The sequence below is a fragment of the Carcharhinus amblyrhynchos genome, unplaced genomic scaffold (assembly GCF_965287045.1).
Source record: "Carcharhinus amblyrhynchos unplaced genomic scaffold, sCarAmb.v2.hapA scaffold_37, whole genome shotgun sequence".
NCBI classification, from domain to species: Eukaryota; Metazoa; Chordata; class Chondrichthyes; order Carcharhiniformes; family Carcharhinidae; genus Carcharhinus; species Carcharhinus amblyrhynchos.
In genome coordinates, this window is record NW_027649778.1 from 5,487,014 (window position 1) to 5,503,566 (window position 16,553).

The window sequence follows — 16,553 nt, forward strand, 5'->3', positions numbered from 1 at the left end:
AACCAAATTCCAATTGACTCCAATTCACAGGTCCCCACAAGAAAGATAAACAAGTTCCAAGCTGATAAGATATTGCACCCCATTTTGGGCTTGCTTTTTTAATTTGTTGCGAGTGTATCTTGAACAGATTTTTAAAATTCATGCCTACGTGATGTCATTGTTGGGAGGAGGAAAAAAAAAACTGTGTGCAGGTCAGATAACCAGAATTTCACTTTCGTTTTGGCGCTACAAATTAGACTTGAGTTTTAGAAGGGACAGCAAGTTAAAATAACAGTTTTCCCTCTCTCCTTGTTGTTTTGAAAGTTGTGTTGGTTAACTGAAGGGTGAAAACCCAGGCTCTATTCCCGTAACTCCACATACTTACCTTTCCAATCCCCCTGACACTAAGGGGCAATTTAGCATGGCCAATCAAACTAACCCACACATCGTTGGGAGGAAACCAGAGCGCCCGGAGGAAACCCATGCAGACGCGGGGAAGAATGTGCAAACTCCGCACAGGCAGTGACCCAAGCCGGGAATTGAACCCGGGTCCCTGGCGCTGTGAGGCAGCAGTGCTAACCAGTGTACGACTAGGCCACCCACAGTGATACAGTGAAAAAGAATTGAATCAAGATGCTAAATAATGGGCCAAAGACAGAAAATGCTGGAAAATCTTGGCAGGTCTGACAGCATCTGTGGAGTGTCAGGAAGGGTCATCCGGACTCAAAACGTTGGCTTTATTCTCTCTCCACAGATGCTGTCAGACCTGCTGAGATTTTCCAGCATGTTTTTGTTTCTGTGTCAGATTCCAGCACCTGCAGTGTTCCTCTGGTGAGTCCCCTGATGAAGGAGCAGTGCTCTGAAAGCTCGTGATTCCAAAAAAACCTGTTGGATGTTAACCTGGTGTTGGGAGACTTCTTACTGTGCCCACCCCAGTCCAATGCAGGCATCTCCACGTCATACTTATCAAACAGCATAACCTGCGACTATTACCAAATGCCAGCCACTGCCGAGGCATCTCTGCAATGTTAATAGCTGTCACTTTAACCTCAAGGACTGGAGGGCAGGTATGGACAGAGGTCTCTGCTGCACCTTGCCCTATACCTATCCTCAAGCGATGCCCAGCAAATCTCACAGCCCTCCCCAACTCCCCGCTGACCATACTGGTCATTTTCATTCACCCATTTTGCTGAAACTTGCTTAAACCCTCAGCCTCAAATCTCAAACCACTTGAAATCAACTTACTGAAACGTTCCAATATTTCCCAATACATCATCACAGGACCCCTACAGTGCAGATGGAGGTCATTCGGCCCATCAAGTCTGCACCAACCACAATCCCACCCAGGCCCTATCCCCGTAACCCCACATATTTATCCTGCTAAGCCTAACACTAGGGGCAATTTAGCATGGCCAATCAACCTAACCCATATCTTGGAAGACTACAAAAGTCTCAGGGCAGCAGATTTTTAACAAGAGGACTGGATTTTTCAAAAGGAGGCTGAAGGATTGTTAGCTAAGCATTTAGTGCCCATCCCTAACTGCCCTCGAGAAGGTGGCAGTGAGCCACCTTCTTGAACCACTTATCAGAGCAGGGTGTTAATGTTGGAGCTATGCAGAACGTTGGTTAGGCTTCAGCTGAGGTAGTGTGTGCAGTTCTGGTCACCTCACAATAGGAAGGATGTGATAGAAGGGGGATATGGATGAGGTTCACTAGGACATTGCCTAGGAAGGAGCATTTGAGCCATAAGGAGAGACTGAATAGGATTGGATTGTTTTCCCTAGAGGAGAGAAGACTGGTTGGGGGGGGGGGGGGGGGGGGGGGGGGGGGGGGAGAGACATGATTGAGAGGTATGGACGGGGTGAGTAGGGATCAAAAGCCAATTACTGCTGGAATCTGCAACCAAAAGAGAAAATGCTGGAAAATCTCGACAGGTCTGGCAGCATCTGTAAGGAGTGAAAAGAGCTGATGTTTCGGGTCCAGAGGACCCTTTGTCAGTCACCCATGCTGTGACAAAGGGTCATCTGGACTCGAAACATCAGCTCTTTTCACTCCTTACAGATGCTGCCAGACTTGCTGAGATTTTCCAGCATTTTCTCTCTGTGTGGGGAGCAGCTGTTCCCCTTGGTTGACGGGTCATTCACGAGAGGGCATAGCTTTAGGCCGAGGGGCAAGAGATTCAGAGGGGAATTTGAGAAAAGAAAAATCACCCAGAGGCTGGTGGGAATCTGGAATGCACTATCTAGGAAGGCAGTGGAGACTAGAAACACTTAAAAGAGAAAAGTATTTGACGAGCACTTGAAACATCCTAACATTCAAGGGTACGGGGCAAGCGCAGGATCAGCGTGACTTTAGTGTAGATATTGTTGGTGCAGACGCAATGGGTCTTTTCTGCACTGTGTAACTCTGACTTTAGTCCTTGTGGTGTAGGTACACCCACAGTGATCTTGGGGAGCGAATTCTAGGATTTTGACCCAGTGCCAGTGAAAGAGTGGTGATATATTTCCAAGTCAGGATGGTGAGCGGCTTGGAGGGGGAACTTGCAGGTGGAGGTGTTCCTATAGATTTGCCACCCCTGTCTTTCCAGGCAGCAGAGGTTTTGGATTTGGAAGGTGCTTTTGCGGTCGTTGCATGCACCTCGTAGATGCTGCACAATGCTGCCACTGTGTGGCAAAGGAAGTGAAGGGGCCTAGGAAGAGGAAGAAAATCTGACATTTATACAATATATATTACCTGCCAGAAACAGCAATAGTTATATTTATAAATGCAAGAATGAGGTGGGGGGGGGGGTGGAAATAAGGGAAACACTTCTTTTCCTCTGATCAGGGGGTTAGTCTTGTAAACTGATGTCACTTCCGTGTGGAGTTTGCATGTTCTCCCAGTGTCCATGTGGGTTTTCTCTGGGAGTTCCAGTTTCCATGGACAATCTAAAGATGTGTAGGTTAGATGGATGGGCCAAGCTAAACTGCCCCTTAGGGTCCAAAAATAAGCAGGTTAGGTTGACTGACCACGTTAAGTTGCCCCTTTGTGTCAGGGGATTAGCAGACTGAATGGGGTTACGGCAATAGGGCTTTGGTGGGATTGGTGGGCTGAATGGCCTCTTTCTGCACAATGATTTTATTATTTAGACAGCTAACGTCTTCCCATGAGCTTTTAGTTAAAACACATCTGTGTAGCTCAGTGCATTAGACAGATGGCAATGAGGAAGGGAAGAGGAGAATAGAGAAGAAAAGGGAAGAGAAGAAGAGGAGAGAAAAGGAGGAGAGAAAGAGAAAAGAAGGAGAAAGGAAAAAGAGAAGTGGGAAAGAGAAGCAGAAAACACAGAGAGAGAGAGAGGAAGAGAGAGAGAGAAAGAAACTGAGAACCTGGAGGATTGGTTCTCCTCATGACCTGTCTGGAGTAGCCCGAATACCTAAAATTAACAAGTGACTGGTTATATTCACACTAGTCTGAAATTTTGAACAGGAACCACCACAGTTTTCAGGAGGTAAACAGGACGACACAAAGGAGGCAATTTTAACCTAACATGTCCATTGGGGGGAAAAAAAAACTGATGGGATCTGGCTTCAGCCCGTCCGACATTAACTGCGTTCCACCTGATCCCATGAGATGCCCTACTTGGGGCGGGTATAAATGATACCCTTTCACCCCTGTCGATCAAGTAAAAGATTTATTTCCTTCCCTCGTACACCCCACTGATTATTGCCGAATTAGGAAAGGGAAACTCCTGCCTTGTCACGAAGCAGTTCCAACCCTTCACCGCACCCCACACAATCTGGCTTTGGGCATGGTAACCCCATCATGATGCTACAAGGATACGTCCTTGGCCAATACCACGCTGGCTGTTGATCACAAGCAGTTTAAGTGGAACTACTATGCATTATCAAATGTCCAAGTGCCTTAATTAGTATCCGGGGTGTGAGATTAAACAGCTAACCAATTATGCATTATGCCTTCGCTGGAATTTGCACGAAAGTCTGCCTGCCTACTTAGCAGGCCAAGAACAAACCCCTGGCTCCTGTAGTGGGTTTTCAAAGCAAATCTTGTTTTTTATTGAATGAAAAAACATGATTTCAGAGACCACTTCATCGAGTCGGGCGAAACAAGAACAAGAGGAGTCAACAAACAGGATGTTTTAGAAAGACAATACAATGTGAAGATGCACAGATTTTAAAAGTTGATATATCATATAAAAATATATTCAAAACATAATTTTAACTTCAAGAGGCCTAAATAAAAAAAAACTGTCCCCTCTCAAGGGCAGTTTAGAAGCAACTTAAAAGGTAGTTAAAGTGATGAGCTAAGTGGGTTACTCTGGCCTTGAAGAGACCTAGACAGAAGACGTTAAAGGGTGTGACAGAACTTTGTGTTGTGTAGTGTTGTACCAGTACCAGAGCTTTGAAAAATAACCGTCGTCATTTGAGATTTTTTTTTTTAAATCATACGGTGCTCTCAATTCAACCCCTCAAACATTTCTCCCACCACTGGTGACTGATCTGTACCCACCCGCGCCTCACCCAAAACGTCATGTTACTCAGGAAACTCGTACCAGGCACACAGCAGAGTTTGGGAAGGCAGAATCAGTCACTGGCACTGCTCGGTGCATCAGTCCAGGTGGACTCAGTGTGGAAGTTTCACCCACTCGTCATTTAACACTGCCAATTAAATCCCCGAGGACATCCCTGGCTGGTTTGGTGTTTTGCTGCAAGCTGGCAAACCGTGCTACATCGTACAGGCAGTGGTTCTCCCCGGCTGTCAAGGTTCATCAAAAAGTGAAGGGTTAGCCTCAAATGGGAGTAATTCAAACTAATTTTACCAACAAAAGCATTTCTGTTTTCTCAGTCCATTTCTCTACCTCTGTTGGTGAAACGATAAGGCCTGCGACTCGAAAAGATAGTTACTTCACTTTCATTCCCGCCTCTTCTCTTTCTCAGCTGCAGCAGCTAACCTGTCAGGTCCCCGAACGGGGACAGGCATCAAAAGCCTACTTTGAACAGGCATGGAGCACAGTGGAAGGCTAGTTTAGAATCTCAGAATCCCTACAGTGCAGAAGGAGGCCATTCGGCCCATTGAGTCTGCACCAACCACAATCCCACCCAAGCCCTGTTCCCGTAACCCCACATATTTACCCTAACTAGTTCCCCTGACACTAGGGTCAATTTAGCATGGTCAATCCACCTAAACTGCATATCTTTGGACTGTGGGAGAAAACTGGAGCACCCGGAGGAAATCCGCACTGACCACAATCCCACCTAAGCCCTATTTCCGTAACCCCACATATTTACCCTAGCTAGTCCCCATGACATTAAGGGGCAATTTAGCATGGCCAATCCATCTAACCCGCACATCTTTGGACTGTGGGCGGAAACTGGGGCACCTGGAGGAAACCCACACAGACACGAGGAGAATGTGCAAACTCCACACAGTGACCCGAGGCCGGAATTGAACCCGGGTCCTTGGCGTTGTGAGGCAGCTGTGATAACCACTGTGCCATCATGCCACTGAAACTTCAACCCCAGCTGGCTGGGATGTTCAGCACAGGCTCCCGATAAGTTCTCGCCTGAACTTCCCCTCCCTGTGCGGATGGCCCACCTCCCGTGAACTGATCTCGAGCAGTAGAAGAGTTTGAGAATGGACCATTCTCCCAAGGCTGCATTTGCACCCACGCAGGGGCGTCAATGGCACTTAGAAAAAGAAATTAACACACAAAGGGGCCCCCAGCCTCAATCTGCCAGCCTACCCTTTCCCCCTAACATTTCATCAGATCACCAAGGACTGTCCTACATTCGTTCTGAGCAGGTCATGTCCCTAGCAACAGTGTCAGAGATGTCAACGAGCTTGCACTGAAAAGACTGGACCATAAGTCACACACAAGAACTCCCATCACACACACCGTATTTTGATTTTGTAAAGGGCATCCCTTGGAGGATGGAGACAAAAAGGGGAGAAAAATAATTATAAAATATAACAGCTGAGGAATACAAATACCAGATTTATAGAGCCGATTTTTTGTAAGGAAAGTCTCTAGCCTCCGATTTACTCGGCTGTCTCTTGGAGTTCACGGTGTGGGTGATGCAACAATTTGATGGTGGGAGGAGGTTGGCCTCGGCTAATCTTCTTCCGGAGGAGTCCTCGATGACAGAGATTAATGGCACGCCAACACTAGGGCTGGTAGGAAGACTGCAAGTCAGGTCCGTCATCATCGCCGGGCCACTCCCCCCCCTCCGGTAGAGGTAATCGCAACAACTAGGCTCTGGGGAAGAGAGGCTGTCGGATTTCACCGTGGTCTGCGGGGAGTTCCGCTGCCTCGACTGAGAAGCTGGTGGCTCGCAGGCGAGGAATGAGCACTTGATTGGCGATGCGAGTCTGGGTCTCGGTTTCTGCTCTTCAGCAGGCAAACCGTGAATCAAGTCCGTCCCCATCAAAGAGGTGGCTTTGTAACTAGCTGGTTCTAAAGGCAGTTGTTGGCCAGACCTTCCAAGCTGTTGGTGAATGTCAAGTAGTCTTTCCTCGTGGGCCGGTAGGCCATGGGTCAAATCCGTGCCAGCAGTACAATGGACAACCTCCACTGTGGGCGATGGATCAAGTTTCACTGAAGTCCTCTTAAGTTCAGGTTTCTCCTGAGGATCTGTGGATTCACTGCTCAAGGTCTCTTTCCTTTTGGACGGTGAGGTGGTATTAACCTGGCCTTGCTTTGAACCAGTGGGTGGTCTAGAATTATTCTTCAAGTCCTGACAAAAGGTGTGACCCTTGGAAGGGGATGGGGATGGGGAAGGGGAAGGCAACTTTTGGGACAAGCCAGATGATTGGCAAGAATCTTCAGGGGAAAAGTCATAAAAATCAGGGTAGTTCCAGAAGTCGACGTGCCTTCGAGGTTTTTGCCCTCGAGAATGCTTCTTCTTCCTCAAGCTGTACTTACTGATACCCCGGTTGGAGCAGAGCGGCTCAGTCGATTCTGTGGTGGGCTCTGTAGAATCGTGGCCAGCCTCATTGTTGGCCTTACAAAGCTCAGGATCTTTGGAGCTCAGGTTCTGCTTTGAAGCAGCTGCCATGGCAATGTCAGGCATCAGGTCCTTTACCAAACTTTTGGAGCTCTGTGAAGTCAAACCAGATACATTAGACCATTGAAATTGCCAAAGTTAATTCATACTATAGGAAAAAATCACTATCATAGGATCATAGAATATAACAGTGCAGGAGGCCATTCAGCCCGTCCAGCCTGCACTGACCACAATCCCACCCAAGTCCTTTCCCCATGATGCCATGCATTCACCCCAGCTAGTCACCCTGACAGTAAGGGGCATTGTAGCATGGCCAATCCACATATCCGCACATCTTTGGACTGTGGGAGAAAACCGGAGCAACTGGAGGACACCCAAACAGACACGGGGAGATTGCTAACCACTGTGCTACCCTTACCTTTTAAATTCAAATCACCACACACCTCTGGATTAATTTTTCCATTATAAACATGGAAACACTGCATCATTGCCATTGGTAGGAGGGTGTACTTACGGTATGACCAGTTTACATTGATAATATCCATTATAAATATGGGCATAGTTTGGAGTTTAACAACTCCAAGTTAAAGTTCAACAGGTTTATTTGGAATCATGAGCTTTTGGAGCGCTGTTCCTTCATCAGGTGAGTGGCTCCCCTGATGAAGGGGCAGTACTCTGAAAGCTTGTGCTACCAAATAAACCTGCTGGACTTTAACCTAGTGTTGTGAGACTACTTACTGTGCCCACCCCAGTCCAACATCGACACATCATTATAAATCTGAACCAAGGAATTTATAATCAAAATAAGTATTAAACTGTTCAATTACTCCCATCTTCGACCCCACATTATTAAAAACCAAATTTGATTTTGCCTGCCCCATGCGCAATGTCATAGAACATCCAGTGGTTCTATAATAAATGGGTTCTGTGGAGAAACAATGGCAACTGCATTTATCATAGTGTCTTTCATGGCGTCCAAACTGATTTATAGCCAATTGAGCACTTTTGAAGTATAGTTGCTGTCAGAATGCAGTGAAAAATAGCAGCCACTTGCACACAGCAATGTTCCATAAACAGCAATGAGATAAAAAAACCAGGTGCTTTAGTGAAGTTGGCTAAAGGACAAATAAAATGCGGGGAGATGGTAGCGTGGTGCGAACATCACTGGACTGTCAATCCCGATACCTAGGTTAATTCTCTGGGGACACGGGTTCAAATCCCACCACAGCACCTGGCTGATCTAGGTCAGTAAATAAATCATTCTCGGAAATGGTGACCTTGTAACCATCACTGATTGTCAGAAAAACATCAGTATGTCCTTTAGGGAAGGAAATCTGCTGTCCTTACCCGGTCTGGCCTACATGTGACTCCAGAGCCACAGCAACGTGGTTGACTGCCCTCTGAAACGGCCAAGCGAGACACTTAGTTCAAGGGGCAATTAGGGTTGGGTAACAAACGCTGACCCAGCCAGCAACACATGTCCTGTGACCAAATAAAGGAAATGCGCACTGAGTGTTTGGAAAATCTGCCATCCTTACCCGGATGGCAGATTTTGAAAATTGTTTCACAGTCATCCACAAACATTTAGTTCAAATTTTACCAGATTCTGTGATGTGATTCGAACCCCAGTCCCTTGACCACTACTCTTGGTGTTGTTGGTTGTTTGTCCAGCGCCAATCCATGACACCACGGTCTCCCCTACTCCGCCAAAAGCACATCGCTAGCAATAATTCTGCACTATTGTCTGCAAGGACACATCCTGCTCCATTTTACAAGTATCGACATGTTTCCCTTTCAAATATATTATCAGTTGAACAATTCTAGGCTATGGCCTAGTGGTATTATCGCTCGACTGTTAATCCAGAAACAAAGCAAATATTCTGGGGCCATGTTTTTGGATCTCACCAGAGCCACTGCAATGCAGCTGACTCCAGAATGGCCTCACAAGCTATTCAGTTCACAGAAAATTAGGGATGGGAAACAAATGGTGGCCTTGTCAGCGACACACACACACACCCCCCCACAAAGAAAGAATGAGGGGTGAGGAGGAGGAACGCTGGGATACTGGGGGGAATTCATCTACTGTTCTTTGCGTTGTTTTAGCAACGACAGAAAGAGTGGAAGGGGCTTACTTTAACAGCACCCCCAATACTCCCTCTTCTTTCAGCCACCCAGGTGAAAATCTGCTAGTTGAACATAAACCAACACCTGGCTTCCATCCTGGCCTTCCTGACGACTGCCAAGAGCACTTTGTTAAAAAAAATCAATTGGGTCAACAGGGTTGGGAAAAATGATGAAGAACTTTGAACAGATGGGATAATCATAGAAACCTTGTACAGAAGCAGCCATTTGGCCCATCAAGTCTACACTGACTGTCTCTGATAGAGGATCTTACCCAAATCCTAGCCCCGTATCCCCACATATTTACCCCACTAATGTGCACACTAAGCGGCAATTCAGCATGGCCGAACTAACTTACACTGACTCTCCAAAAGACCATATTACCAAGGCCCACCCAGCATCCTCATAACCCCATGTATTTACCATGACTAACATCCACCTAACCTACACATCTTTGGACGCTAAGGGGCAATTTAGCATGACCAATCCACCTAACACACACATCTTAGGACTCTAAGCAGCAATTTAGCATGGCCAATCAGCTAACCCTTGGACTGTGGGAGGAAACCAGAGCACCCAGAGGAAATCCACACAGACACGGGGAGAAGGTACAAATCCACCTGGACAGTCACCTGAGGCCAGAATCGAATCCCTGTCCCTGGCGCTGGGAAGTAGCAATGCTAACCATTGAGTCATCGTGCCGTCCTAATAGGGAACTAATTAAAAGAACTTTAAACAAATTAAAGAACTGGGGCGGCATGGTGGTTAGCATGGCTGCCTCACAGCGCCAGGGACTTGGGTTCAGTTCCCGGCTTGGGTCACTGCCTGTGTGGAGTTTGCACATTCTCCCCATATCTGCACGGGTTTCTTTCGGGCGCTCCGGTTTCCTCCTACACTCCAAAGATGTGCAGGTTAGGTTCATTAGCCATGCTAAATTGACCCTAGTGCCTGGGGGATTAGCAGGGTAAATATGTGGGATTACGGATCTAGAGCCTGAATGGGATTGTGGTCGATACAGACTCAATGGACTGAATGGCTTCCTTCTGCACGATAGGATTCTATGAATTTCCATTTACATAGCATCTTTCGTGACCTGCGGATGTTCCAAAGCATTTTACAGCCCAAGTGTAGTTACTGCCACAACATTGGAGTCAGTGGTCAGCCATGAACAAAGCACACTGTCAGCCACAGTTCTTCAATGTAGACTCTGCGTATTTTACTCCAATAACTCTAGCAAAGTTAAAGTTAAAAGTTTATTTAGTAGTCACAAGATTTACATTACATTAACGTTGCAATGAAGTTCCTGTGAAATTTCCCTAGTCGCCACACTCTGGTGCCTGTTTGGGTCAATACACCCTAATCAGCACTTCTTTCAGACTGTGGGAGGAAACCAGAGCATCAGGAGGAAACCCACACAGGCATGCGGAGAACATGCAGACTCCACACAGACAGTGACCCAAGCCAGGAATCGAACCCTGGTCACAAGTAGTCTTACATTAACACTGCAATGAAATTACTGTGCAAATCCCCTAGTTACCACACTCTGTTCGGGTGCATTGAGGGAGAATTTAGCACAGCCAATGCACCTAACTGGCACATCTTTTGGACTGTGGGAGGAAACCGGAGCACCTGGAGGGAGCCCACGTAGACACAGGGAGAATGTACAGACTCCACACAGACAGTGACCCGAAGCCAGGAATTGAACCCAGGTCCCTGGTGCTGGGAGGCAGCAGTGCTAACCACTGTGCTGCCTCTGGGCTCTGCAGCAGAGGTCAGCTTGTACAGTGCAATACACGACGAGGGGAACACAGCTCAGACAGACACACCCATCTGAAGCAAGCAGCGTGTTGTTATACTTACAGGGACCTGTTCCTCAAGTGTCACGCCGTGGCTGTCACTGGGCTCTTCACAGCTCACGGCCCTGATGGAGGCCTGCACCGCCTGCTCTGAAGTCCGAGAGCCCGAATGTGGCTGCAGGTTACCACGCAGAGCACGGCATGAGGTAGGCTGGCTGTCTTCTTTCTTTTCGCTTGGCTGCGCACGTTCCCTCCTGGGTGTGGGGGGAAGGTGGTAGGGAGGAGGAGGGGGAGGGAGTGGGGGACTGAAATTCCTGAAAGGATCCAGGCTCAGAATGTTGGTTTCCTTGACTGGAGTGGCCCGACGGGAATTTGGCTGGCGCTTTGCGAAGGTCGGGCTATCGATACCGAGATGTTCATTGGGAAAATACACAGCGGGGTACTGAAATGGAAACATCGGAGAAAAGTCAGATTGCAAAGTCACCAAAATCTGAAATATAATCACAACATGCAGCCAACATTGGAAAGGCCCAATTTGTCCATGCCGCCTTTTTTTTAAGCCCCTAAATTAATCCCAATTGCCCGCATTTGGCCCATATCCTTCAATACCCATTGTACCCATGTAACTGTCTAAATACTTTTTTAAAAGACAAAACTGAACCCGCCTCTATTACTACCTCTGGCAGCTTGTTCCAGAGGATCACCACCCTGTGTGAAAAAAATTGCCTCTCTGGACCCTTTTGTATCTCTTCCCTCTCATTTCACACCTATGCCCTCTAGTTTTAGGGTCCCCTACCTTTGGAAAAGGATATTGACTATTTAGCTGATCTAAGCCCCTCCCTTTCTCTGTCCCACTGTAAACTTCATTGAATAATTTAATAAAGGAAATTTAGAAAACATTATTTCTGGCTGAAGTTTGGTGTATTCATCCCTGTCTGCTCAAACCCACAAAGTTAGTTTATTTATTATTATCACAGGTAGGCTTAGATTAACACTGCAGTGAAGTTATTGTGAAAATCCACTGGTCGCCACACTCCGGCACCTGTTCGGGTGCACGGAGGGAGAATTTAGCACGGCCAAACTAGCACCTAACTAGCACGTCTTTCGGACCTTGGGAGGAAACTGGAAACCCACGCAGACATGGGGAGAGTGTGCAGGCTTCGCACAGTGATCCAAGCCAAGGCTTGAACCCAGGTCCCTGGCGCTGTGAGGCAGGAGTGCCAATCATTGTGCCACGCCAAGGTCATTCCATTACACCCAGAGACAGACTTGTCATCTTCCTTTATGCTGGAGTTCAGGTTTTTGAAAAAAATGAGCGCAGTGACGAGAAATTGCATTCCTATAGTGCCCTTGATGTAGCAAAACAGCTTTACAGGAGCATTCACCAACAAAATTGACATTGAGGCACCTCAAATGGTATCAGTCAAGATGACAAAAAGTTTGGTCAATAAAGGTAGGCGTTATTAAAAAAGGCAAGGTGTTTAGAGTCACAGAGGTTTACAGCATGGAAATAGGCCCTTTGGCCCAACTTGCCCATGCCACCTTTTTTTTTTAAAAGCCACTAAGATAGTCCCAATTGCCTGCATTTGGCAATTGGTCAAGAGCTGAGCGATCCTGGTGGAACCCAAACTGAATGTCAGTGAGTATGTTATTGCTCCGTAAGTGCTACCTGATGGCACCGTTGATGACCCCTTCCATCACTGATGATCAAGAGGAGACGGATGGAGCGGAAATTGGCCGGGTTGGAATTGTCCTACTTCTTGTGTACAGGACATAGCTGGGCAATTTTCCATGTTGCCAGCTAGATGCCAGTGTGGTAGCTATGCTGGTATAGTTCGGCTAGGGGCACGGCAAGTTCTGGGGCACAAGTCTTCAGCACAATTGTTGGAGTACTGTCCAGGGGCTTTGCAGGTTGCCATGTATGCCTGCAGTATTGACTAACCCTGTGATATCCCAAATACTGTCCCACATAAATGTGAACTTTAACGACTTTTAATTCCAGATATAATGGTAACGAGGAACTTGCTACCACAGGGAGTGGTGAAGTGAACAATACAGGTGCATTTAACAGCAAGGTACATAACAGAAGGATTATAATATTGGAGGCAGCTATAGGAGGAAAGAAGCTCTGGTGGATCGTAAACACCAGCATGAACTAGTGGGGCCAAATGGCCTCCTTCAGTGCTAATCCATCCTGCAGTGGTCATTAATTGAAAGAGCAGCCAGACAAGACAATCTGATGCCAGATCTTTAGAATTGTGCTTCTTAGCTTGGCTACTAGATAGTGTCCAGGAGTAGCAAAATTTGGAGGGGAAGGGTATACTCCTTTTCTATTCCCCCCTCTAAGTTTGCTGGGGTGGCACAGTGGTTAGCACTGCTGTCTCAGCGCCAGGGACCCGGGTTCAATTCCGGCCTTCGGTCACTGTCTGTGTGGAGATTGCACCCAAAAGTTTTTAAAGTTTACTTATTAGTCACAAGTAACACTTATGAAGTTACAGTGAAAATCCCCTAGTTGCCACATTCTGGCATCTGTTCAGATACACTGAGGGAGAATTTGGCGTGGCCAATGCACTTAACCAGCACGGGAGCAAACCAGAGCACCCAGAGGAAATCCTCACAGACACAGAGACCCTGCAGACTCCATTTAGGCAATCACCCAAATTGGGAATCGAACCCGGGTCCATGGTGCTGTGTGGTAGCAGTGCTAACCACCATGCCACCCATTCTCCCCATATCTGCGTGGGTTTTCTCGTTTCCTCCCACCATCCAAAGATGTGTAGGTTAGAGGATTAGTGGGCTAAACGTGGGGTGGTCTGTTGGAGGGTCATTGCAGACTCGATGGGCCACATGGCCTCCTCTGCACTGTAGAGATTCTACAGTTACGGGGTCTGGGGGGGAAGAAAAGGCAAGAGAGCAAATTGGAGAAACTCAGGATCAGATACTTCCCACAAGGGGGAGCACCAGGCAAAGAAAACAACTACAGGGTAATCACAAAAAAGTGTTCCATTGCATCAGTTAAATTACTGACATATCATAATTCATTTTTGTTTCCAATGCTGATAGTGACTCTGTTGGATCTGTTTAGTTGACCATGTTCCCCACACCCCCCAACAGTCACCAGTAAGCTTGCAGGGGGAACCTCGGACACAGGAGCGCCAATTTAAGTCAGAATGGTCAATGAAGGGGACAGAGAGAAGCAAATAAGAAACAAAGGTAGATTAGAATAAAACAGCTAATTTCAAATTCCTATTTGAACAAACAAAACTGTTGCACTAAATTAGTCTGTTAAATTCAGGGAGTTATTAAAGTGACAGGATCTGGCACAACGTAGTTCAATCACGCAGTTTATATTCACAACAATTCATTTCTTTAAATACACTACAAAAATCACAGCCAATTAAAGTTTACAGGTCACAGTTTGAGTTAGAAAAGCTGGCCCCCTCCTGAAGGTTCATTTCGCCTCTAGTCGATTAGCTTCCACGCTGCTAAACAATACATCCCACCCTCCCACCAAAGAGTCGTTGACGAAGCCCAGTCCATCAGGCAAACCAGCCTCCCATCCATTGACTCAGTCTACACTTCCCGCTGCCTCGGCAAAGCAGCCAGCATAATTAAGGACCCCACGCACCCCGGACATTCTCTCTTCCATCTTCTTCTGTCAGGGAAAAGATACAAAAGTCTGAGGTCACATACCAACTGACTCAAGAATAGCTTCTTCCTGCTGCTGTCATTTTGAATGGACCTACCTTGCATTAAGTTGATGTTTCTCTACACCCTAGCTATGGCTGTAACACTACATTCTGCACTCTCTCCTTTCCTTCTCTATGCTTTGTCTGTATAGTGAGCAAGAAACAATACTTTTCACTATATAATAATACGTGACAATAATAAATCAAATCAAAAATCAAACTGAATCAAATCCACATCAATGCAAATATGCCAAATGTTTTTAAAACTTATTTAAAAGTGTCACAAGTAGGCTTACATTAACACTGCAATGAAGTTACTGTGAAAATCCCCTAGTTGCCAAACTCCGGCGCATGTTCGAGTACACTGAGGAAGAATTTAGCATGGCCAGTGCACTTAACCAGCAGATGTTTTGGACTGTGGGAGGAGACAGGGGGCACCCAGAGGAATCCCATGCAGACATGGGGAGAACACACAAACTCCACACACCCAAGCCGGGAATCAAACCTGGGTCCCTGGTGCTAGTGAGGCAGCAAAAATTAAATGTTTATTTATTAAATCACAAATAAGCTTACATTAACACTGCAATGAAGTTACTGCAAAAATCCCCGTCACCACACTGCGGCTCCTGTTCGGGTACACAGAGAGAATTTAGCACCTAACCAGCACGTCTTTCATCTGTGGGAAGAAACTGGAGAACCCAGAGGAAACTCACGCAAACATGGGGCGAATGTGCATACTTCGCACAGACGTGACCCAAGCTGGGAATCGAACCCTGGTCCCTGGGGTTGTCAGGCAGCAGTGCTAACCACTGCGCCACCCGTAAATGTAAAAACTGTAAATGTAAAAGATTACCTTTAATAACTCAGTGGCTGCGTCAGGGAGGCCGAACTCTCGAACCACGCGCAGGTAGACAGCCCGGGTGACGGCAGCCCCAGCACCAATGTTTAAAGCGTAGGCCCTTTGCACCTGGTCGCTCTGCCAGATTTCTTTGAGTCGCCTAAACATGGTTTTAGCTACATCTACTGGAGGCACTAAGTAAGGGATTGGGAGTTGAAGAGACAGAGAGAGAGAGAGAGTTTGGTTAGTCTTAGTCAATAAGATAATGATACAATGGGAAACGCTGACGAAGTCAATATGTATTGCCCACATCCGCAATCTCCCACCACTACCTCTGAACCAAGTGTCTGGCTCAACCACTTCAGAGGGCAGTTGAGAGTCAAACACACTGCTGTACCTCTGGAGTCACATGTAGGGCAGACCAGGTACAGACAACAGATTTAGTCAGACCCCGTTTGGAGTACTGTGAGCAGTTTTGGACCCCATATCTAAGGATGGATGTGCTGGCCTTGGAAAGAGTCCAGAGGAGGTGCACAAGAATGATCCCTGGAATGAAGAGCTTGTCGTATGAGGAACGGTCGAGGACTCAAGGTCTGTAATTGTTGGAGTTTAGAAGGATGAGGGAGAATCTTATTCAAACTTATAGGATATTGCGAGGCCTGGATAGAGTGGACATGGAGAGGATGTTTCCACTCATAGGAAAAACTAGAACCAGAGGGGCACAACCTCAGGCTAAAGGGACAATCCTTTAAAAGAGATGAAGAGGAATTTCTTCAGCCAGAGAGTGGTGAAGCTGTTGAACTCTTTGTCGCAGAAGGCTGTGGAGGCTAGGTCATTGAGGACTTTAAGATAGAGATAGATAGGTTCCTGATTAATAAGGGAAAGAGGTGTTATGGGAAAAAGGCAGGAGAATGGGGCTTAGAAAAATATCAGCCATTATTGAATGGCAGAGCAGACTCGATGGGCCGAGTGGCCTAATTCTGCTCCTTTGTCTTATGGTCTTATTTCCTTCCCTAAAGGGGACATTAGTGGGCCAGATGGGTTTTCCCATCAACTGATGATAGTTTGATGGTCACTGTTACTGAGACTAACTTCCAATTCCAGAGTTGCTAACTGAATTTAAATCCCA

General features: G+C 46.8%; 1 protein-coding gene across 1 annotated transcript in view; it reads right to left on the reverse strand.

Annotated features, from left to right (window-relative positions):
* Positions 1–4,003: 4,003 nt before the first annotated feature.
* The window catches only part of LOC145362282 (BTB/POZ domain-containing protein 7-like), a 104,063-nt gene continuing 91,513 nt past the window's right edge, over positions 4,004–16,553 (reverse strand). Inside the window, exons 9-11 of the mRNA XM_080218368.1 lie at positions 15,440–15,618; positions 10,962–11,339; positions 4,004–7,073 (exon numbers count right to left, since the gene is read on the reverse strand). Of these exons, the coding sequence (XP_080074494.1) occupies positions 5,973–7,073; positions 10,962–11,339; positions 15,440–15,618 (1,658 nt within the window). The 3' untranslated portion in view covers positions 4,004–5,972. The remainder of the gene's footprint in view (positions 7,074–10,961; positions 11,340–15,439; positions 15,619–16,553) is intronic.